Source organism: Arachis hypogaea, chromosome 16, assembly GCF_003086295.3.
Source record: "Arachis hypogaea cultivar Tifrunner chromosome 16, arahy.Tifrunner.gnm2.J5K5, whole genome shotgun sequence".
Classification (NCBI taxonomy): domain Eukaryota; kingdom Viridiplantae; phylum Streptophyta; class Magnoliopsida; order Fabales; family Fabaceae; genus Arachis; species Arachis hypogaea.
In genome coordinates this window covers 28,262,990-28,287,796 of record NC_092051.1, presented here as the reverse complement: position 1 = coordinate 28,287,796, position 24,807 = coordinate 28,262,990, and the positions used below count along the sequence as shown (strand labels likewise).

At 33.6% G+C, this 24,807-nt stretch overlaps 1 protein-coding gene across 4 annotated transcripts; it reads right to left on the bottom strand.

Moving 5' to 3' along the window:
* Positions 1-9,787: 9,787 nt before the first annotated feature.
* LOC112758771 (protein PHOSPHATE STARVATION RESPONSE 1) lies at positions 9,788-15,672 on the bottom strand. 4 transcript variants are annotated; one of them, XM_025807514.3, is made up of 9 exons: positions 15,252-15,667; positions 13,900-13,970; positions 13,188-13,806; positions 12,912-13,098; positions 12,743-12,819; positions 12,624-12,663; positions 11,750-11,807; positions 11,350-11,419; positions 9,788-10,543 (listed from the first exon to the last, which is right to left on the bottom strand). In XM_025807514.3, exons 3-9 carry the CDS (start codon positions 13,797-13,799, stop codon positions 10,187-10,189), a joined length of 1,401 nt encoding a protein of 466 aa, XP_025663299.1. In that variant the 5' UTR covers positions 13,800-13,806; positions 13,900-13,970; positions 15,252-15,667; the 3' UTR covers positions 9,788-10,186. The 4 variants fall into 4 exon arrangements, with proteins under 4 accessions (XP_025663299.1, XP_025663297.1, XP_072076246.1 ...); XM_025807512.3 differs by having other exon boundaries at positions 12,912-13,110; positions 15,252-15,655; XM_072220145.1 differs by lacking the exon at positions 13,900-13,970 and having other exon boundaries at positions 15,252-15,672.
* Positions 15,673-24,807: the final 9,135 nt, after the last annotated feature.

The following is a 24,807-nucleotide window of genomic DNA, read 5'->3' as shown; positions in this document are numbered from 1 at the left end:
ATGCATTTGGGAGGTTGAGATTTGTAAATCGCAGATATTGAAAAGAATTTTCTATTATTTTAGACATGGACGACTAGATATCTAATTCCTTAAAACAAAACAAATTCTCTACTTTTACCCGTTTCTAGATTCAATTATAAATTATAAACCGTGCATGTAAATCAAAATGTAGTTATATTCTATGCAGCATTGTAGTTTGGTTATTGAGCACGATGCATACAGTGGAATGTGGATTGAATCTAGTTTCCTAAAATAGTTTTTCCAAACTCTTCTTTCCTTTTTGGTCATTCCAACCTACTGTGCTAGCAGCATCTGAATTAAATGTTATTGGTTTCCCGTGTAGTGTTGGCCGATCACAGGTGTTGAGTGCATCCTAGTGATATGCTTTTGCACTTGCCTGGTTCATTTGTTTAATCTTTGATTTTTTTTTAAGTTTGCTACTTTGTGTTGTTTCCTTTGTTATTCTCTCGTGCTTAAAAATCGGTTTTTGCTTCTCTTTTCCTTAGGAACCAATTGAAAGGTATGGGATTGCACCAAGATTGTTTTCAAGATTCCGAGGTTGATATGTCCTTGTTATATTATTCTTTTTCTTTCTACCCCTTAAATATTATAAAAATAACTTGATTATATAGTTGTTTCACTTTTTTTTATGACCTCCAATGCTTTTCATTGATTGCAACGATTTAAAATTTTGGATCAAAAGATACGATTTGAAAAAAAAAAGGGAAGCTCTACAAAAATAATACAGGCTCATGATCTAGATTAAACTTGTCTTCTCTATTGAGTTTTCCTGCCATATTTATTTTCTAGTATTAGTGCTTGGTGCAAAGTTCAATTTGAACCTGTTTTCTTGCAGCGTTATGTTCGTTGAGTAACATTGTCCATGTAATCGAGTTAGACACTTATATAGGAGTTGGCGACTTTGACCTGGAGTTTGAATGCCCTAGATCTTTTCTTTTGTTTCTTCTAGTTTCTTTCCATGTATTTAATATGAACATGTCAATTCCTGTTCCTTTGTAGTGTTGTCTTCCAATCGATACTTTTGACTACCATACTCATTCATATGGTGACTTCTAACTCGGTATAGCAGTTTGTGTTTTGTTCTTAATGATTTTGACTGTTAGTTTTGAGAATGATGATAGGCCCAACCTGTTGTTCATCCATCCTAGTTGTTGACACACTTTCAAGATAGGAGAGTAACCGTTTAATGAGCACTTATTGGTCGTCGTTTACCATATATGCTGACTGTATCATATATGCTTTGCTTTTTATCGCTTTTTATTTTTGGCCGAGCACGTAGAAGTTATTAAATTCTATCACACGAATGGTATACTTGTTTATGCTTCCAGGTATCTTTGACCAAAATCACACGGTGCATTGGTTGTGGGGGGTTATCAGTTCTTAGTCTCACTAATAAGGATAAGGGGATTTTATTTTAGTTTTAACTTTTTGGTGGTGTTTTCTCTTTGGATGAGGTTTGGAATTGAATCGTGAACATGCTTTTGTGTAGTTAAACGACTGAGTGTATTGGAGATTTAACTTCGAGGATTCAGGAGCAAGATTTTGTCTACACATATTTTTTTTCCAACTTAACTTTGCCTTTGTTCTCACCTTGTATTTTTGTTTGATCTAGTCTTACGTCAGTTTGACAAGCTGTTTCTTTCACTTATCTTCGGCTTTCTGTATACGTGTTTTGCAATAATTGGTCACACTAACCGTAATTGGAGAATTTTGCTTGAACGCTGTGAGGGATCTGAATTATGTTAAAATTGTTATGAATTGTTGTGCTGGCCTTAAACTGTTCTTGCATGTGAAGTATTGAAGGACCTTTTCTTGGATGGTTTAACTAATATTTTGTACTTAAATGAGTTGAATATACATGTAAATTTTGACATAAAAGACAACAAGAAGATAAATAACATCTTGTCATGTTTTACACTATCTACCTATCATTTATAGTCAAGTAATTTCCATTTTTATATTAGTATGCTTAATAACTAAAGCCATAATAATAATAATAATAATAATAATAATAATAATAATAATAATAATAATAATAATAATAATTTCCAAGAGACTTAGTTAGGGATTTCTAAATTAGGAAAAGAGAGCAAGTTAGTTTCTGTGACAGTTAATGTTTTTTATTTCTATGACTAATCGATTATATATTCTCAAATGTGGTGTCAAACCTTGAATTTATTGTTTTACTTTGCTTCTCTGTTATTATTTCTATCTTATTGTTTGTGGTTTTTATTTATGAATGTTGTGGATATTCCATTTAAGTTATAAGAGTGTTGCTCTTCGTTTTCTTGCTTGTGATGCTACTGTTTCATATTGTTCTTTTTTTTTTGTAACTTTCTTTACCCTAATGTTTCAATTTTGATATATACATAATATAAACTTTAGGCCTTGTATGTTCTTTCTCTTCTTTGATACTAAAAAATTGTGTCCTTTCAAATTAGAAATAAATTAAAAGCGATCTTTGTATGTATTTGTTTATCTAGGCCATGTCTCCTAACTAATTAATAAGTTTTGATATTAAAAAGGTATTTTCAAAAAAATAAATAAATAAAAATTCCAAGGTACTTTTTTTTATGAAAAAAAAAACTTTTATGATAAATGACAAGTGTTTTGATCTTAGTAGAAAATTTATACCAAAATTTACAAATTTATCTTTATTATATGATTTTCATGAAGCTTGGATATATGATTTGAGTCTTAGATTAGCTATTTAAATGTATTTATCTCTTTAACTGGAAGGAATATGTTGCATTGTGTGGTTATGTTGTAATTAGTTGAACTTCTGTAGTAATTGATAAGCAAGTTATCATAAAAATGTTTTAGATCCGAGAAAGATTGTCATTGAAATGATTTTGTTTTGTCGCTAGTGTATTCATCGTTTCCCCTTTAATTCCATGATTGTCACAACTCTCTTTCTTATAATCATTACTCTTGAAAGAATTTTTTATTCTAATGCATATCATTGTTTTCCTAAACTCTTATAATAGTATTTCGTCTAAAGTCTTATATTTGCATAATATTTGTACACATTATTAAACTTATGGTTTCATAATGTGATTGTATTTATTTCGATTGAAGTTGTCACAATGTTGCTTTTTTCTCTAATTCCTAAATTTGTTATGTGTTGCATCAATGTCTAATGCTATGAAATATGTGTAACTTGTACTGCTCACATGATATTACATAGTATATTGGTTTGAAATTCGGGGGTCGAATTTCTAAAAGAAGGAAGAATGTAGTAACCAGAAAAAAAAATAAATAGATAAGATGGTGGGACCCACTCCTAGATATTTTTCTTCTTTCTCTAACCCTAGCCACACACTCTCTCACTCACTCACCTCCCACCGCTGCACACACCTTCACTCACATCACACCCTCTTCCTCACAGCACACACACCCAGACTTGATGGAAAAAGAAAGAAAGAAAAGGGAAAGAGAGAAGAGGGGGACCGCGAGAAGAGAAGGGAGGAGGAAGGAGGAAAATGTCCACGCCGAGCCACCACGCAAGGAGAGAGAGAGTTGCACCTCGTCACCGCCAGCCTGGAGCTCTTCGTTTTGTCCCGTCGCGTCACCATCAGAGGCCAAAACCGAGAGAGATGCGTCCGAGAGAGGAGACGAGCGTGAGAAGGATTGTCACTGTTCTGCCTCGCCGCCGTCAAACTATTACAGCTGCCGTGCCTTGTCTTTGTCGTCGGTGAGCTTCAACTGCCGCCATGCCAAGTCGCTGTCGCCATTGTTGAGAGAGAAGAAAGAGCTCAAAGAGAGAGAGAAACAAGATGTGCGAGAGGAGCTACTGTGAATAGAGGGTTGTTCTGTTACCACTGTCGCGTCTCTATTCGGGTGAACCTTGGTTGCTACTGGAGCTGTTGGTGCCGCTGGAGCTGAACTGTTCCTGTCACTAACCCAAACTATTGCTAGCTCCACATTGTCGCTACCCCAATCCAAATCCTACGTTCATCCGTTCCATTCTACTTCAATCCTCTCCACCTTGGATTTTGGCACTCTTGGTTTGGTATCTGCGGTCCCTTGGGACCAAGTTGTGGGTAAGCTTTATATTTATTATTGTTTGATTGTGCACCTATAATTATTTTGACATATATCTATTATGATCTTTGAATTATTCTCACTATATTTGCTTGAACAATTTAAATTGACTAGAATAATTGATTTATTAGAATTAAATAATTCATTTTTATGAAGTTTATACTTTTAAAACTATATATAAGACCATATATATTTTTGATGAAGTTTTGCATTATTCTAAAATGTTTGATTTTACTTTAAAGATTGTGAAATATGTTTGAAATTCTTATGATTGGAAAAGTATGATTGGAAAAGATTTCTGATGAGAAAGTATAATATGATTTGATTCAATACCTTATATATTTGAAAGATCAAAGATTTGTTGTATTTGAAATTATATGTTTTGAATTAGTTTGGGAGGCTCGTATTAAAAAAATCATAGTTAACAGCGGTTATGACGTTAACTTAGATGCATCTAACTCAGACCCCAACTAGCAGGGATGTTGCTAGTCTAACGTGTAGGCCATGTGTTAGATCTGCTATTTTGTTAGGACTCACGAGAGGAAAGGGCTACCCATAGAGGTGGAGCCGTCCATGTGTGGACTTTTGATTTGATTTCTGTATGAGAACTCCCTTATTGATTCACTTATTATTATCAACTATTATTTTCTAATTAAAATTATTTTGATATCATGTTTATATGATCACATGTCGATCATAGATGTATTGTCTAGTAATTGAATTACAAAACTCACTCCGTTTTTCTAAAAATATTTTTCAGGAACAATTACTTTTCAATGTGAGACTTTCTATTCAAGATGTAACGATCTGCAATGAGTACTTATTCTTTGACGAATTCCTAGATATATATACTCCATATGACATAGGCATGGTCCGACCATTAATTATTTTAATTTTTGTTAAAAAATGTATAACTATTTATTTTAGAACTTGTAAAATATTTGTAATTTTCTTATTCAGTTTATGTTTGAGTATGTTAGGCTTGCTATGGGATTATTTTCCTGAGCCTATTAACTAATGGACTATTATTTAGGATTGTATTGGAGCTATAGATAGAACACATTTTCGTGTCAAAGTGCCAATAGCAGATCAACCCAAATTTCGAGGGAGAAAAGAATAACCGACACTAAATGTATTAGCTACATGTGATTCTGATATGAAGTTCACTTATGTATTAACGGTTGGGGAGGAACGACATCCAACTCAAAAGTTCTGAAGAATGCATTATGAAGGAATGATAATTTTAAACTTCCATGAGGTTAGCATATACATAAAACATCATTATATCATAAGTAGTTAAAGGTTAGTAGTTTATGTGTTTACCTTAAATTAATCATTTTAAACGATGGATTTTGCAAGAAAATTTTACCTTGGAGATGTTGAATTCATGTTGAAGCATGGATTAATTACCCCATGTCATTGTATAGGATATCACTTAAAAGAGTATGCAAGACGTGGCCCAAAAAATGAAAAGGAATTATTTAATCTTCGTTGTGCTTTATTGAAAAATGTTATCGAAAGGTCATCTGGAACTTTAAAGAAAAGATTTGTAATAATCACAAGTGGCACTGAACCACATGATGACTTTAAAACTATGACTGAAATTGTTCTAACTTGTTTTATATTACATAATTTTTTAACGGGTGTAGATCCTGATCCACATCTCATAGCTCAAGTTGATCGAGAACTACAAGATAATAATCCAGAAGAGGATGAAATAGTTCGACATGAACACGGTGAAGACTATAGGCGGGAAGCTATGTTAAGGGATGAAATAGCTACTAAAATGTGGACTGACTATCAACTAGGACTTTGAACACTCCTTTAAAAAAATGCAAATGAATTTACATGTTCTATTATGTGTGAGCTGAATTGATATTTTAACTTTGATGTGTTATTATTGAATTCTTATGTTACCTCTTACACTATGTTTGTTTAGATTGAAAATAGGTGGAATGAATGCGGAAGGAAAGAAATAGGAGGAAAATGTCATATTTCAACTGTTTGGTTTGGAAAGAAAACACTAAGGAAAATAATCAACAGTGCCAAAATGTAAAACGGACCCAAAAAAAAGTTTTCACTCCAACTTAGGCGAGAAAATGGAAGAAAAAAACTATTTCACTCCGTTATTCCAAACCCTACCCTTCTTTCTTCTAAGACTCTTCTTCCACCCTGCGATTCAGTCATTCATGCTACGCAGCTCTAACACATCAACTACTGCAGCTGTTAGCTATTGTCTATTCACCATTGTGCAATTAGTCTAGTCACAGTGCTTTGCGTCTACTACTGAAAATAGGTAAGATTTTATGTTGCAGTTATTTCACATTTAACTCCATATATCCATGGATCTGTGTGTTTGTGATTCAATTTTGAAGTGTATGGACAGAGATTACATTTTTATTTGATTTATTGGTTTGTTTATTTTCATATTTTTAAACTGCTCGATAAAATGCTCCAATGAAAACATGCAAACATACTGATTCATAAATTCATCAGAGTTGGGAGAATTGACATATGTATAGACTATAGAGTAGTGCAACTATTTTTTTTGTATATAATAAATGTTTGAAAAAGATCATTATTTTTTTTCCATGTAAGCACAATTTTTTTTATAGAAGCACAATTTTGATTTTCATCAAACACACTATTTTTGCTAATTGGCACACAATTTCTTCATGTATGCACACGTTATCTATTTAGAAAGCATATATTATGGTTGCCAAATAACACACAAACAAATAGTTCTACTTGTGTTCTTTAGAAACATGAGAGTGTATTGCATTTTTGACACATATATAAATTAAATTTAATTTCACTATAATAAGAATGATACAAATTGTAGTTTATACACACTTTAAGATGAACTTTTCACAATTATATTTGCAAGCACACAAATAGTTAAATTTGTGATTTCAGCTACCTAAAAGTGTGGTTTTGTCTACCTCAATTGTTAATGGACACACAACTTCTATCATGGTTGGTTACTTTCTTTTTCTGTGTTTTCTTACTTTTTTTTAATATGTAGTTTATGTTAAAGTTTTTTCGAAAATTATAAAAATTAGCTATCTTTCAATTGGTTGAGATTCTTTTACAATTAAATATATTCTTTGATTAAGAGTTTATATGTATGAATACTAGTTATTTAATTGCATTGCGAATACTTAATATATGTTGCAATACTTTTTTATTTTATTGTTTTTGGTGTTGTAAATCTATGATATGTACATTTGAACATACAAAGTGCTTGTTAAATGGATAGGGATGATCATATAGAAAGTTTTTTTTGTCGACGATATGGAAGACATCTTTAATTGTGATTTCACACTAAACCATTCCTTTAAGTTGGGGGTTCAGGAAACTATATTAACCCTTGAACACCAAGAACATATATTAACCGTTTTTAAAGAGGATTGGAAAAGGCGACAGAATCTATGTACAATAACACTGATATGTTACATCGTGCACATGTTATATTTATTAAGATTGATGTCTACCGAGTTGAAAAATTCATCTCCCATAAAATAGTTGGGCGAGAACAAATTTGAGCTGTACAACAGTTAAGTGAAACTAATAGGTGTCGTGATATCCTATGCATGGATCCTGATGCATTTCTTTAGTTGTGCGAGAAATTAAGAGCAACATGTCAAGTGAGATATACAAAACATGTTACAGTAGAGGAGCAAGTTGCTAGGTTCTTGCATATATTAGCTCGTAATGTGAAAATTAGATCCGTTTCTTTTTTCTACCACCAGTCTGGAGAAACTATTAGCCGCCACTTCCATGCTGTTTTACGGGCAATCATTTTACTAGGAGAAAAATTTCTTCGACAACCATCTGCAACCATTATTTCTCCGGTGATCCTTCACAATAATATATTTTATCCTTATTTTATGGTATGGACATGTACAATTACAAGAATATATAATTTTGTTTGATATAGCGAATTTCATGTTACTTTATTAATTAATGGACTATTATTAAGGATTGTATTGGAGCTATAGATGGAACACATTTTTGTGTTAAAGTGCCAATAGCAGATCAACCCAAATTTCGAGGGAGAAAAGAGTGGCCGACACTAAATGTATTAAATGCATGTGATTTTGATATGAAGTTCACTTATGTATTAACGGGTTGGAAAGGAACAGCATTTGACTCAAAAGTTCTGAAGAACGCATTATTAAGGGATAATAATCTTAAACTAAGTAGTTAAAGGTTAAAGGTTAATAGTTTATGTGTTTATTTTAGTTAAAGGTTAATAGTTAAAACATAAAACATCATTATATCATAAGTAGTTAAAGGTTAATAGTTTATGTGTTTATTTTAAATTAATTATTTTAAATGATAAATTTTGTAGAAAAATTTTACCTTGGAGATGCTGGATTCATGGGTAAGATATCACTTAAAAGATTATGCAAGACATGGCCTAGAAAATGAAAAGAAATTATTTAATCTTCGGATACTTTATTGAGAAATGTTATCGAAAGGTTATTTGGAGTTTTGAAAAAAATATTTACAATAATCACAAGTGGCACTAAACCACATTATAACTTTGAAACTATGACTGAAATTGTTCTAGCTTGTTTTGTATTACATAATTTTTTAATGGATGTAGATCCTGATCCACATCTCATAATTCAAGTTGATCGAGAAATGCAAGATAATAATCTAGAAGAGGATGAAATAGTTTGACATGAACACGATGAAGACTATAGGCTGGGAGCTATGTTAAGGGATGAAATAGCTGCTCAAATGTGGGCTGACTATCAACTAGGACGTTGATCACTCCTTTAAAAAAATGCAAATGAATTTACATGTATTATATGTGAGCTGAATTGATATTTTAACTTTGATGTGTTATTATTGAATTCATATGTTATCTCTTACACTGTGTTTGTTTAGATGGAAGACAGGGGAGAATAAACGCGAAAGGAAAGAAATTGGAGAGAAATGTCATATTTCAATAATTTGGTTTAGAAAGAAAACGCTAAGAAAAATAATTCCCGTACCAAAAAGTAAAAGGGACCCACAAAAAATATTTCAGTCCGACTTAGGCGAGAAAATGGAAGGAAAAAACCATTTCACTTCGTTATTCTAAACCCTACCCTTCTATTTTCTTCCAAGACTCTTCTTTCACCTTGCGATTTAGCCGTTCTTGCTACTCAGTTCTAGCACAACCATTGTAGCTATTAGCCACGGTCCATTCATCCACCGCTGCACAACCAATCTAGTCATAGCGTTTTGCGCAACCAGTCTAGATTGGTCTTAAATTTTTTGAAAATTTAGCCATCGAGGATATATTTGATGCAAATCGAAAATTTTTAAGATAAAATTAAAACAAAATAAAACTTAAGGATATTTTTAAAATCTTTGTCAAATTTCAAGAACAAAAAGTATACTTTATCCCTTACTTTAATTATTCATGCCACTTTCTTTCATCACGTGTATGAACAGTTTTAACCTGAATGTTCTATCTGACCTAGCGCATCACGCCAAAATATGTACCCTGGTGGGGGCACTTGTCCTCCTCTCCACTCAACAACAACAATCTACATGTGTAGAACTGCAGCTTGGTTCTACACCAAAATTGAAAGGTATTCCCTTCTATTACTAGTGAAACAATGCCAAAATTTCTGATAAAAGAAATCACAGAATGAAACGCAAAAACTAAACTGCAAGAAAATATGCTCCAATTCCATAGTTAAACAATAAGAAGGGAGCAACGTTAAATCTAGAATTGTGCCTCCTTTTGGCATTTTTTTTTTCCTTTTAAATTTTATTTCGTCCAGATAAAGAAAGAGTTCAAGTTGGAGCTGTTGTACATAGTACAAGAAATTTGGACTGTTTGGACTACAGGAGGGTGGTAAGACTTATCTCAACTGTACACTAGAATCTCACACTGACCAAGGTATCAAATGTGGATTACCAAAACTTTTTATCATTTTTCAGCTAAATTAAAAGTAAACATGCAAGTCCTTATTGAACAAAACAGGACAGGAAGATCTCGTTAAGTTACGGAGCTCTAGATATCAATCAGACTAGCCTTCCTTACTTAAAATAGAATCTTTAATGAATCAGTATCGTCTTTTCTCAGTTCAATGCTGATTCAACAGATCACATTGCCTCACTCATCTGTCCTCGGACGCTTTGGGGGATGACCACTATCTTCACTTTCAGAAGCAAGTTGCTTAGGATCTTCGGGAGCATCTTGCTTCCCACTCACTTCCAGGGATTTTTTCTCAGCTGTGGCATTGCCATTAGCTTGATGAGGCCCTGAACTGCAAAGGTCCACTGGGATGGCTTCCATTTCACTTTTGGCAGGTGAATCTTTCATGGCATCAGAGGACACTCCAGATGTACTATCAATGGCAGATGATGATGCCTTGAATGGTTCAATGCCACCAGATTTGCATTGCTTCTCAAACATCATCTGGAGATACCTTCCTTGTTCTTCTATACGTAACTGTAGATTTCTTTGAATCTGATGCAAAAAGAAGGGGGAGAAAACTGTATCAGCTAAGGCAAAAAAGGACATTATAAATGTAAGAGAAATAAGTGTAGAGTCGTGACAGTTCATCAAACAGATTTAACAAAAACATAAATTCTATAGGCATATTTGCTGATTACCAAATTCCACATGGCTAAATATAGTAAGGATATTTTGTTACTCTTAAATCAAGGAAAACGGAATATAAGAATCAAGAGGAGTTCAAAGGCCTTGAAAAATGTCCCATGCATTGTTAGTAGCAGTAAAAAGGAAAGAGAAACAACTGAGATGCTGACCTCCTTTTGCAGTGTAAGATACTTCCGTAACTATTTTGTAAGCTATTTTAGACTAATCAGAGACTACTGAATGTGTCTGTTTGACTTGGAGTTTATATATGTTCAGTTATTTGTTTACGGTGAAATTCAACTAATTTTACCAATACATAAATTCCTCCTTAACTTCTATGGAATGGCTGGGTTGCTCTTATGAGCTGATGTATTTTGTTTCCCCTTACTATTTGCAGCTTCTGGAGGATTTATAACTATTCAGTGATTGTTGGTCCTTTCTTTATGCTATAATTTCCTATCAACAAGCTCACAAACCTCACTTGAAGTTCATTTCAAAACTAGCAACTCTTAAACTGTTATTCTCACTAATTCCACTTAGCTATAAATGATGAAATTCTATAGTATTGCAACAGAAATAAAGCTTGCAAACAAACTCCTTAAAACATGTCTTAGCCATGTAACAATTCACCAAACATATCCTACTGTAGATTCCCAAATAAAGGAAGCACATACCTCAAGCTGCTCGTGCAAGCGCTTCTGAACCTCCATCTGCATTCGCAGAGCTTCAGTGATTTCAATACCACTGTACAACACAATGATGAAGTCAGAAAAAAAAAAAATCGTGTCTGTTCATGGAAAATGACCTAATATTTAAAATCTATGGATATTGCTTTAATTAGCAACATCAGATTGCTTTAATTGATGCATCAATAGTCACAAGAACCCAGAAATACTACATAACAGAAGTTACTTAAAATAGCAGTAGATAATTAACTTACATTTTTAAATCTAGAGATGGCATATAATTAACTTACATTTTTAAATCTAGAGATGGCATCTCTTCAATGTCACAAAAACACAGAAATATTACATAACAAAAGGTACTTAAAATAGCAGTAAATAATTAACTTACGTCTTCAAATCTAAAGATGGCATCTCTTCAATGGTACCTAGTTTTTTCTCAGAAGATCCTGTGAACACAATGTAAACTGTCAACCAATAGCCCATTATCTAACTACATATACAAAGAAAATGCTACAGATTTCAAAGGAAGCGACTTAAGACACAGTACTTCCGGTTATCAAATGCAAAAACCAATGATCAGTAATAGATTTCACAGAGCTAAGGTTTCACAAGATTACCAATATACAAGATTGACCTAAAATTGATTTTTTTAAGGAAATAATAGAACTACATACTAGTACTTTTGTAGTTATATAATATCAAAACTCTACTTCTTTTCGGTTTTCGCATAAAAGTATAAAATAGAAAAGTGGATTTATATGCATGTTAATGCTCAATAAGATACTCAAATCTACTTCATGTAGCCTAGAATTTTCACCCAATTTCCATATATATATATATATATATGGAAATGGAAGATAGCATATAGATATGGTTTAATAGTTTGCCTTTAGAAACTTCAAAACATATTTATGCAAACTGTAGGATAATATGCAGTGGGAACTTGCATTTAAACAGAAGGATAAAACGGAAGAGAAAAATTGACACCCAAGAATAGAAGGAGAATCAATTAAAACATATAATCATTTTATACAAAGTGTTGAGCCATTTACACCAATGTAACGCTTTAGACTCTTACCCCATCCAATAACTTCTTATATAATGTGATTCTTTTTCTTCCTTTTTCTTCAGCATATTTTATGTGAATTTCAAAACTTTTGGATCAAGAGCAAACAAATTTCCAGTAAATTTTGCAAAAAGTTTGATAAAGTCATCCTAACAAATATACATAGTTATATTAATACAATGCATATTTTATGTACCTTCAGATGACTCTGGTCTATATCTAGCTGTCCTGTATTTCTGCATTTCATAGAGCAATTAATTTCTTAAAAGACATGTAACAAAACAAACTTAGAAAGATAAAGCAAATTGCACATACCTGTAAGTGGCTTTTAACATGGTATATAGTTAGTCCTTCAACTTTCATGAGTTTCAGCACGCCCTTAGGAGTAGCTCCTGCAAAAAGAAAACGGGAAAAAAGAATGATCAAGAAAATGAACAAACCAAAGCCCTTAATTAGCAAAGTAGAGAAAGAGGGCTGGACTTACTTTCACTCCCACCTAGTTGATTGACAGCATCGACAAAGGCCTCATGAAGCTCGGGTGTCCATCGCATCCGGGGCTTGGCAGGTGCAGAATTTGCTGAGGAAGATGGCGTGGCACCCACATGATTTTCTCCAGATGAAGCAGGTAGTTGTTGATGGGCTGCTGGAAATTGTGAAGATGATTTTGGAACCTGGAACACCACCTAAAACAACAAAATGAAGTCAATACATTCCTAAAACCGTTAAGCTAATATAAATTTGAGGAATAAAAAAGTCTAACCTTTGGTTCAAGATCTTGAATGTTGTCAACAAGAATATCATTCCAATTAGAAGTCAAAGTGTCATCGTCACTGATTAGCTGGTCAGCCCACTCCTGCCAATTATTTTGCTTAGAATAATCCTCAGATGCCATAATATTGCAGGCACTGCTTTCTACTTGACTGCTGTCAATGGGGGTACTAGTGGGCAAATCAAGAAAGCTATTCAGGGAATCTGCATGCCAGGAAGCACTGTTTCCTTTGGAATAATGTGTTGGTGTGGTCGAAGGTATTGGTCCATTATTTGAAGAATAAGGTAATGGCAACGAAGCAATGTTACCGAATGTCGGTGACAAAAAATGAGTATTTTTAGATTGTTTATCATGAGGTGAAAGGGATGAATGATGAAGATCGGTTGAATATCCCGGAGAAGAAGAAAACATAGGCCCAACTACTCCACTAGAACTTGAATGAGTAAAAGGTCTTGTTGTAAGCTCATTTTCCACAAAAGCAGGCTGTGAATCAGATAATTTGGAGTATGTATCTTCTAGAGACGGTGGAAGGCTGGCCAACGAGGAAGGAAGTGCTCCTGACATCCCCATGTTATTGAGTTGCTTTGCAGGGTGTGCTTTCATTGTTTTCCTACATTGTTAATTGAAAGATAAAAGTGTCAATTATCCCAGTCAACTAATGTAAGCACAGGCCTCAGGTCTTCCAACGGATTATAATGCTCACCAGAAAAATACTACACAAATTGCTTTCTGTTCTTGACGCCCAGACTAGACAAGTTGTCATCAATGTTCACGCTGATTAAGACAAAAACTTCTTCAGTCTCCAGCATGAAAACTTATTGATCACAAGTCTTAACTTTATAGAAGGAAAATAATGTACAAAGACCCTAAACCATCATCATAGCTGTTATGATCCAAAACTCAAAAGCTGCATGCAAGATATATATGCAATGCCTAATAATACTTCGTAGTCAATTAGGTATACTCATCAGTCGTCACAATTTAGTCCAGAAATCATCACATGCCGCAGCCCTTTTTTTCTTTTATCAAGCAATATACATAATCAAATATATTCAAAATTATCCTAAGGTTTACTATTATGCAGTTTACCATTAATCAATATAGAAAACATCAGTTTAAGGTTTTCCAGGAAAACAAAAAAGTCAAAGTGAGCAGTTGGGTTAAGCAAAAAATAAAAAAATAAAATAAAAATAAAATAAAAAACAAAGAAAAAAGAAAAGGAAAAGCACACACAGACACAAGTATATGCTATCCCGATAAACACAAACGCCGTTGTGGAAACACAAAACCCAATGGACCAATGAGTGCTATGCATAAAGCCACAGTTCACACATAAATTCGCATATGAGTTCTCTTTCAAAATTATCCCAACGCAAATCTTTTGTTTGGTTTTTGTTTTTTTTTTTTTTGTGGGGGGGGGGGGGTGGTGGGTTTGGTAAATTGCCACCCCCAATCAACTATGAAATACAAATTACTGCATTTACTTCTTCTCAGTATTACAACAGAGACTGGAAGAAGGAAGGGAGCTGAACCAAGTCTTAGGAGAACGTTCAAATTTGATGAAATTTGGTGATCCTTTAAAGAGAGTTTTTTCTCCTTTTTTCCAATTAAAACAAACAAAAGCCATGACTATCATCGTGCAACAAGAATCATGTTCTGACAACTAAACATCCAATAGTAGTTTGAGCATATAACAATCTCATGGTTCAGAACTCAAAGTGCTCAAACTAAGGTTTTACTTCACATCACAAACAAAAACACTAATTAACAGCGTTAAGCTTTTTTAAAAAATAAAAAAAAAAACTTATTTTCCTCTCTCCATGTAAGTAAGCACGAAACTTACGAAGAAAAAGATGCTGAAAAATCTATTGAATTAACCTTAAAAAAAAAACTGATAAACAATGAACTGTTTAATAAGCAATAGAGAGTTGGTAGAGGGAGAAGAAAATGAAAGTTAAAGGGAATAGGTGAAAAGAAGAAAAGTGAATCAATTGCGAATTGGAGCGCAACAAACATTGGAAAAGAGGAATTAATTGCATGAAATGAAAATCTAACCTGAAGCGAAGAATTAATTAGAGGATTGGAGGCGCAGAGAGAGGTGGTTTTTGAATTCCGTCAGCGGCAGCGGCAAGCTAAGGTAGCGGAGCCACCCGAAAGGCGAAGAATTGCGATTTGCGAGTGAAAGAATGGAACGAATGCGTCTCCATCTCTTGGGAATACCCACCGTGCCTCCCCCACGCGCCAATCCCCGCGCGTGTGTTGAACTCTGTTTTACGTGGACGTCTTTGTGATTGGTGATTCACTCACATTCCCCTCACTAAGCTACAAAAAGAATTCCCCAAACTAACTAACTATCTTTCTTTCTGTCTATCATTCATTCATTCATTCTAATAAAGGGTGGCATTCATGTACTAGAATTCTTACTCTTACTAACATAATTAGAATGATCTAAAATATAAATATATATTATATCAAATAATTAGTTCAGTTATCTGTTTAAATAAATTTTAAAAATTTAAATTTCATATTGTATATACAATATTATATTGAACAACAACAAATTTTTAAGTATAATTTAAATTCATGAAAAATTAGTAAAAAACTAAAAAAATCTAAATTTATTGTATTTCAAGTAGTATATTTATGATGAACAATTACTAAAATGTAAAATTAAAACATTATATTAAATAAATTAAGAGATTTCTATTTTTATCTTTAAAATTTTATTAAAAATAAAAAAATATTTTCTACTATTTTATTTTTTCTTTTAAATCTTATAAATAAAAAATATTGAAAAATAAAAATATAAATAAAATAAGTCTTGAGTTCTTAACATTTATCAATATTAGCTGCTATTGTTATGACTCAAATTGAGTAAATAATTATGTTTTGGATTTGACTCTGCCTCAAGTCATAACGGTTATTTACCAATTTGACTCTGTTTTTTGTCAAAACTAGAAATTCAACTGTAATATCTGCTATTAAATATATCTTTTATGATATATCTGCAACCATGTGGCTAAGTTGCTTTAATACAACACTAGAGTATCTAATTCTAATCTTACTAAGAAAAGCAGATTTGCGATAATTATGTTTCTTTGTGGTGACAAATAAAGTTACCTAGTGATCCTTTTAAATAGCCCTTTTATTAAAAAATAAATTTTTTTTCTCCCATCATAAAAAGTTCATTTAGACTCGATTTGGCGCAATAGAGTAATAGAATAACATATGTTCCATATTCATATTCATAAAGCCTTTGACATAGATGAAGGGTTAATTAGCACCACAAGAAAAAGAAGAGACAAAAGCTTATGCTCACGCAATATAATAATGGGTAAATTAAATAATATAATTATAATTAAAGAAATTATATATTAAGCAATGCAGTAAATGGAATTTGGTAGTTTGAAGGTTCTCTGCACAATTGGAAGCCCATATACGGTAACCTTCATCAACCAATTGTTGTCTAACCTTGGAATGATATTTTCTAGCTTCCATTATTTCATCATCAAGACCCCTGCCGACATAAAATTTTCACCTTAGTTCTTACTTTAATTAATTGATAAAAGTGATTTGGTTTGTAATGTGTGGCTGCGGAAATAAAGTTATATAAATATAATTACTATATACGAAAAATTATTCGGTGAGCACACTAGCAAAATCACATGAAATTTATGAGTGTGTCACAGATATGTGAGTGTGTTTATCATGAACTCAATGCTCACTAAAAAAAAGAAAAACGGTTAATTTTACTTTGGTCTAACTCGTTTTAATTTATGCGTACTTCCTTATCTGGATTTTAAAACCGGTGATGCTAAATACACACTTTATATGCGTTACACATCTAAATTATTTTTACAACTAAATTTAATTAAATTGGTTCAAATTCAACAAAAATTAATTTCTTAATAAAAGCGTATTTATACGCTCCAACTTCTTCTTAACATTCTTTGCGTGTTTCTTTCTTATCGTTATTCTTTTATTGCTGTTGTTGCTGTATTTTTTTCTTTTTTTTTCGTCTCTTTCTAGTAATTTGCAGTATTATGTGTTTTCTTTGTTTAATTTTTTTTATTTTTATTCTTATTAAAAAAGTAATTAAAACAAAAAATTATAAAAAAGTAAAATAAGAAAGAAAAGATGAACAAAAAAAAGAAGACCATGATAATGAAGAAGCTAAGAAAAAGAGGATGGGAGTTTTGAGTTATGTAAAATTTATCAGAAAATAACACTAAAATTTTTTAAACGTGACACAGAAGTTTCTCAATTTTGACACTGAAATGTATTAATTGTGACATAAGTTCTTGTTAAGAGGGTGAAACAAGAATTATGATAATATATTAATATGGATGATAATGATGATGATGATGACGACGACGACGATGAAGAAGAGGAGGAGGAGGAGGAAGGAGAGTTTTAAATTGTGAAGAATTTATCGAAAAATAACACCATATTTTTTATTTTTTCTTTTTTTCCTCTTCCTCATGTGTTATTGTAGTTATTTATTCTTTTTTGTTTGATTTTTCATCTCTTTTTCTTGATTTTATTCCTCTTAAGAGAATGAAATAAAAAGAATTATGAGAAAATGAAATAAGAAGGAGAAGATGAAGAAGAAAAATATGAAAAAGAAGAAGAAGTAGTAGTAAAAGATGAGGAGGAAGAGTTTTAAATTGTGCAGAATTTATAAGAAAAATAACACTAAAATTTCTTAATAATAACACAATTTTTTTTGTTTTAACACCGAAATTTTGCTAAAAAAAATATAAAAATGTCTTCTTTAATGCTTTATTTTTTTTCTTCTTTCTTTCTTTTATTGTTGCTCTTACTTTTTCTTTTAGAAGTATTGATTCTCATCCAATAATTTTTCTGGTGTTGTGTATTTTTTTGTGGTTACTTTGATATATGATTTTGTGGTTGATGTTGTTGGTTTTTATGCTATACAAACAAGCACACAAACAAGACTATAAATCATGAACAAAAACACATCCAAATCAATTTTGGATCAGTCAACGTCATCAACATGGCTATGATATCAAAACCACTACAATTACATTCGATGACCTAATTACACCAAATCTAAGTGAATGAGACCAAATGCTTCTCAATTAACTCAGAAATGCATTGAAATTACTTAATGATTGCGACACACAAACTCAGTTCTAAAATTAACATACAAACAATACGGAATTATGAACGAAAACACATCCAAATCAATTTTGGATCAGACAACGTTATCAATATGACAAAAATTCGATGATAAGAATAAAAATAATGATAATAACGATAACGACGATATGTATAAGAAGAAGAAGAAGAAGAAGAAGAAGAAGAAGAAGAAGAAGAAGAAGAAGAAGATGATGATGATGATGATGATGATGATGATGATGATGATGATGATGATGATGATGATGATGATGATGATGGAGGAGGAGGAGGAGAAGGAGGAGGAAGAGGAGGAGGAGGAGGAGGAAGAGAAAAAGGAAGGAAGAGAAAAAATTTAAATGAGAAAAGGAGGAGGAGGAAGAGGAAGGAAGAGAAAAAATTTAAATGAGAAAAGGAGGAGGAGGAGGAGGAGGAGGAGGAGGTGGTGGGGTGGTGATGGTGGTGGTGATGACGATAACGAAAGAGAAAAATAACGAAAAAAGAAGAGAGGAAGAAAAAGACACAGCATCAAGAGTGAAGAAGAAGGAGGGTGAAAAAGGACGTGCGCGAGTGAATTTGAAACATGAAGAAGAAGAAGCGGCAGGGGTAAAGAAGGAGGAGCGCGCATAAATTTGAAACATTTTATAATAACTTGGTTAAATTTTGTGAAGTATTTTCTTTGATTGTAGAGCTTTATTCTATATTTTATAAGACAAAGTTTAGGGAACAAACTATACATAATACGTGTAGTCAACTTAAACAACCTTTTAAAAATTCTGATTTTGAAATTCAAAAAATTAGGATTAGGTTTAGAAACAGGCGCCACCCAACATCAACCACTACTTTGACCTCCCGCTCCAATCACTCTTCCCCGAAGCCGCCACCTCCATCGACAATTCCTGTCTTCTGCGTCCTCCCCCTCCACTGCATCTTGCCACTGTGTCCTCCCTCCTTCCCTACATTTGTGAGTCGCCCCTGTGGTTTCTCCTTCCAACGTGTATGCCACTTGCCCATGTGTCTTCCACGCACCTCCACCGCGTCTGCCAGTTGCCCCTGCATCTTCCCTTTCTATGGAGTCTCTCGGCAGTATTGTTCCATCTTCCTCCAGCCCCGATTGTGCACGATATCCCTGCAACACAACTCTCCACACAGTCTACCATATACATGCAGCAACCTCCCTCACGAACACAGCTCTGCCACAAGCATGTCGCACCACAACCTCCTTCCTCATATTCCTTCTCTTCTTTTTCTTTTTCTTTTTTATGACTAGCTTGAATGTTTCTTTCTCCTAAATTTTGGATTTTTTTTAATGTTTTGAATGCTTTATCTTTTCAAGTTTTGGATTATTTTTTTAATAATTTTATATATTTATTTTTTTTAGTTTTTAGATCTTTTTTCTAATTGTTTTGGATTTGTTTTGAAATTGTAAAACTAATTTTTGATATTTTTTTGTTAGATTTTGGATGTTTCTTTTTGTCACATTTCGGATGTTTCTTTTTATTAGAATTTTTAAATAATTTTGAATATTCTTTTTACAATAATTTTGGATGTTTATTATCATTTGATTTTAGATTTTTTTTTTTTTTAGATTTTGGATGTTTTTCATTAGGTCTGTCTTTGAATATTTCTCATGATAATTGAAATTCACGTTTTCTCCAAAGAGAAAATAAAAGAAAAATCGAATGTTCTTTTTCTAATTTGTTTTGAAATTTTAAAAAAGATTTTTTGATATCTTTTTTATTAAGTTTTGGATGTTTCTTTTGTTGCGTTTCGAATGCTTCTTTTTGTTAGGAATTTTTAAAATTATTTTAGAATTTTTAAAATAGGTTTAGATTTTCTTTTTACAACCATTTTAGCTATTTATTATCATTTGATTTTAGATATATTTTTTAAGATTTTAGATGGTTTTTTATTAGGTTTTTTAATGTATTTTATGATAATTTGAATTCATCTTCCCTAAAAAAAAAAAATTAAAAAATGCTAGTTGGTTGTAGTTGACTACACCCTTTGATGGTTACTATTCTGAGACTTACCTAGAACCAATGTGATTTGGGCCTGAACGTGAGGTCCCGACTCCTTTTGAGTGAAATGCTCTTTTGTCTTCTCTAACGAAGTGATGCCATACGAGCTCTTTAGAGAGGATGGGGGTGGTACTTGTAAGGGACTCCAATGCTTAAATTAGAAATAGTTTTAGGCAGGTTTTTAGTAGATTGGAGTTCGAAGAATACCTGTAGGTATCTGGGTGTTTATAAGTGTAGAGGTGGAGTTGATAACCAACTTTTAAGTAGTTCCACCTTTGATGGTGGATTAGTTACTCCTTTTTGGTAGAGAGGTCATTGAGATCTCCTTTTTAGATGAGTAGGAGAGATTGCAGGAGTTGGTTACTTATTTCAATAAGTAAGGATCAGCCCGTGTTACCGTGTCCGACCTCTTTGAGGTTGGGTAGGTAGTACTATAGGCCTGAGTACGAATATCTGCAGAATGTTGATTGGGCTCCATTCATTTTTGGGCTTGGCTGAGTTTTGGGTCAGGATATAAACAGTGTCCCTATTTGAGGCCGAGCTTATTTAGGTCGGGCACAAGCATTTCTGAGTCGGTCTTGATTTATTGTAGCTTTTGGTCAGAGAAGTCGGGTTTGTGATATTCCTTGGAGAACAAGTCAGATTCTCGACGTGTTATCGAATGTGGATGTTACGTCTTCTCGTAACCATTTGCGCGTCTTTTCGGTCACATTGATAATCGTGCGTGTCATTAAATAGGGGACAAAATGATCATTTTTCTCCTATTGGTTATATAAACATAATCATCTTTCTCTTTCTCCTTTTTCGTTTCAACTTCTGAGAATTTTATTTCATTTCTCTCAAGACTTTTCTTCTTTTTCACTGTGACTTTGCTTACATTGATCTTTTTCTGAGAATTATTTGTCTTAGAATTCTACTTTGAATATTCGCACGTGCTGCCTAAGACATTTTGGGACCATCTGTTTGCACTGCTGTTATATGCATTCTCCTTACTTTTTGTTCATCTTAAAGGTTAGTTTTTCTTTTCTTTTTCATACCATTATTGCCATGTTTATTATAGTCTTTTGAAAATATGGCTTCTTGAAAAATATTTGTAAATGTGGTTGTGGTAGTAGCTTCCTCTGTTTGTCTTTTCTAGATATCAATTTTGTTGTTGCTGCTAGAATTTGTAAAATTTGTAGGTTTTGAGTTTTATTATGTTGGATTCTGGCTTTTCCTTATCCCCAAATGGTGCCATTTTTCTTGATTAATGGTATCATTTTGTATTCTGGGATGAATGGGTTAATTTTACATCTTTATTGTGATTGATACTGGAAGATTTGGATCCGTACCCGGTCTCGTAATTTTTGTGTTTATATGAATGTTGTGCTTATACCCGACTTGTAGCTCGAGAGTTTTTGTAGTGACATAGCTTTATTTTGCTATTTTGTAGGTATAACCTTTGTGTCTCGTTTGGTAGTTCCAGCATGTCGTCTCAAGTACCTTCCGACTTAGACTGTGTAGATGTTACTGTTCTTTTTGCTGTCCCCGTAGTTAACAACGAGTATGTAGAGAAATTTTGTTTACAGCATAGGATTTGTAGAACCCAAGAAGATGAGAAGAAGTATGAGCTAGTAGCTCCCGACCCTGAGGATAGAATTTGCTTTCCTCGACTTAGTAACTTGAAAAATTATTTTCTATTCATGTATGACTGTTTGTTTACTAGGCTAGGGGTGCACTTCTGTTTACCGATTTTGAAATTGAAATTCTCCGTATCTGTAGAGTTTCTCCTTCTTAGCTCCACCCGAACTCGTGGGCTTTATGAAGGTTTATCAATTAATAAGCTGGGAGCTTGATTTTCCTCTTTCTTCCAAGATTTTCTTTTACCTCTTTTAACTTACCAAACCATTTAGCTCTAAAAAACAACACTGTATTTTCTTTTGAGCTATTTAGGGTAGAAAGATTTTTTCTATTTTTGATGATTCTTTTCATGACTTTAAGAAATATTTCTTTAAGGTCCGACCTGTAGAGGGTGTCCAACCTTTTTTCTTTAATGAGAGAGATGAAACCTATTTTTTGTTTGTATTAGGAAAAGGTCTCTAGTGTCAATAAATACAACCATTAGGATCTGGATGAGGTAGATGAGTGTGTATTAGCCTTGTTTCAGGAGTGTTGCGGCCGATCTCCTCACCTCGACACCAAGAAGTTTTTGTTAGGCAAGTCGAGCTATGTTCCTACCGAACTACGTAGTTAGATTTTTGTATTTCGTTGATGTTTCTATTCCTTTGCCGAATTTCGTAACCTTAGTCTCTATATTTTCTTCGTTTCTGTAGTAAGAATTACTAGTGGGTCTGGTGCCTTGCAAAGACTTCGAGTTGCTAAGAAAAATTCAGCAGTTTAGATGGTGCAGCTAAAGGAAACCGAAAAGTCGAGAAACCTCTCCTCTCCTTTCAAGTCGAACTCATCTTCATCTTAATTGGCCAAAGCCATACCTCTTCCTCCCATAAGCAGATAGCCTTTACTTAGGACAATTCCCTTTGTTCCTCCTTTTTATGATTCGGGTTCTCGTAAACGTAAAACTCCATCCTCTGAGTTTGGTAGTGCTTACAATCTGGGTTTTAACGCTATTGCTTTCTGTGAAGAATATATTCTTTTCCATAGTTCTATAAGTATGGATGATGTTTCTTTCTAGAAGCACTTGGGGGTTTTGGCCCGAGGTGGAATTTGGACAGCAGGGATGTGTTTCATCCTCCTAAAACAGCTTAATGAGGCTCCTCTTGGTGTTACTCAAAGAAAGTTGGCTGACCTTCGCTCTGAGGTGGCTTCTCTATGGGAGACCAAGTCGGAGCTAGAGGCCGAGAAGGGGGTTCTTACTTTTGATCTCTCCAAACTCCATGAAAGAGTAAAGTATACCGAGACGACTTGTGCTACGGCGGAAGCTTTACAAAAGAAGGCTGAGAGAGCTACCGCCATGTCTATGGGGAGAAGTTGAGCCTAAAGAAGGACCTGGAGAGGCTGAAAGAAGAATATGGATATCTGAAAGAGTTTGTGGCCTAGGGAATATATGAGATGGCACAGCATTTGAAAGTTTAATTTCAAGTTCTTGCACCCAAGGTGGACCTCACTCCCATTGATCCCTATAAAGTCATGGTTGATGGAAAAATTGTTTCTCCTAAGGCTGAGACCATCCCTGCTGAGGACCTGAAGACCTTCAGTGCTCGAATTGATGATACTCTCTTGGACTCCTTGATGAGGGCTAGATACCGGTTTAGAAATTCACAAGTTATAAAACTCAAATTCATCAATAGTATAGTCCTAAATTGGCAAATAACCCTATCAAAGTTTAGAAAGGTTGTCACAATTCAAATAACCGAGAGTTTTAAATCCCGGGTCGTTTTCCCACGGAATTGCAATCGGATGTACAAGTATTGGCCATAGAAACGGGGTTTGATAACAATCAACAAAAATTTAATTGACAAGAAATTAAAAGAGCAAGCAATAACTAAACGTCAAAGGAAATTAAACTAAGAGCAATAAAAACAAAGGGAAGAAAACATCTTGAAAACAAATTCCTCCTAAATTGATAATTATATGAACTAATTGGGATATGTGACATATAATCCTGTTAGCTTTGGGTAATTAGGGTTTTTGTGGCCATAAACTAGTTTTAAACTTAACACTCTAATCGGAATTAAGTGACCACGACGGTGGCGGTTAATGATGGTTAGAGGAGACTAAATCACTAAGACATTAGGGTTTAGTCATTTATAGTTGGCCATAGAATGAATCATGCATTGTTAAAATAGTTGGTACGAACTTTTAATCCGGAAAAGTAAACATCTCTGAAGCCTTAACTGTTTTTACACCAAACCCTTTATTTGCTTTCTTTATTCTCCTATTTATTGTTTTATACGAATTACACCATCAAAAAACCTTTTCTGTCTGCCTAACTAACCCAATTGGATAACCATTATTGCTCAGTTCGACAATCCTCGTGGGATCGACCCTTACTCACCTGAGGTATTACTTGGATGACCCGATGCACATGCTGGTTAAGTTGTACGAGTTCATAATTCATGCACCACAAAGAACGTCCCCAACCCGAAGACGTGATTCTTTTAGGGCTCAGAGACAGTCTCGCGCTAAACCCTATCAGGATCTACCACTGAGGCATCGGAGTTGGCGGGGTTATCCCACGAGGCGACTGAGATTGCTAGGTTACGGCCTCCAATCTCTACGTGTAGTCCTCTTGTGTAACAGACGTTGTGATTAGGATGACAATTAATTGAATTTAAACCGAATAAATTTCAAAGTTAGAATTAATTAAAACTCACATAATGAGTCGTAGACCGCTCATAAGCAAATCTCTCCTTCTTGGCCTTTAATGTATAGGTAGACTTGATGGTCTCTGTCAATGTTGCCTCACGATCTAATGACTTAGACTACACATATTGAAACAAACTAATAAAATA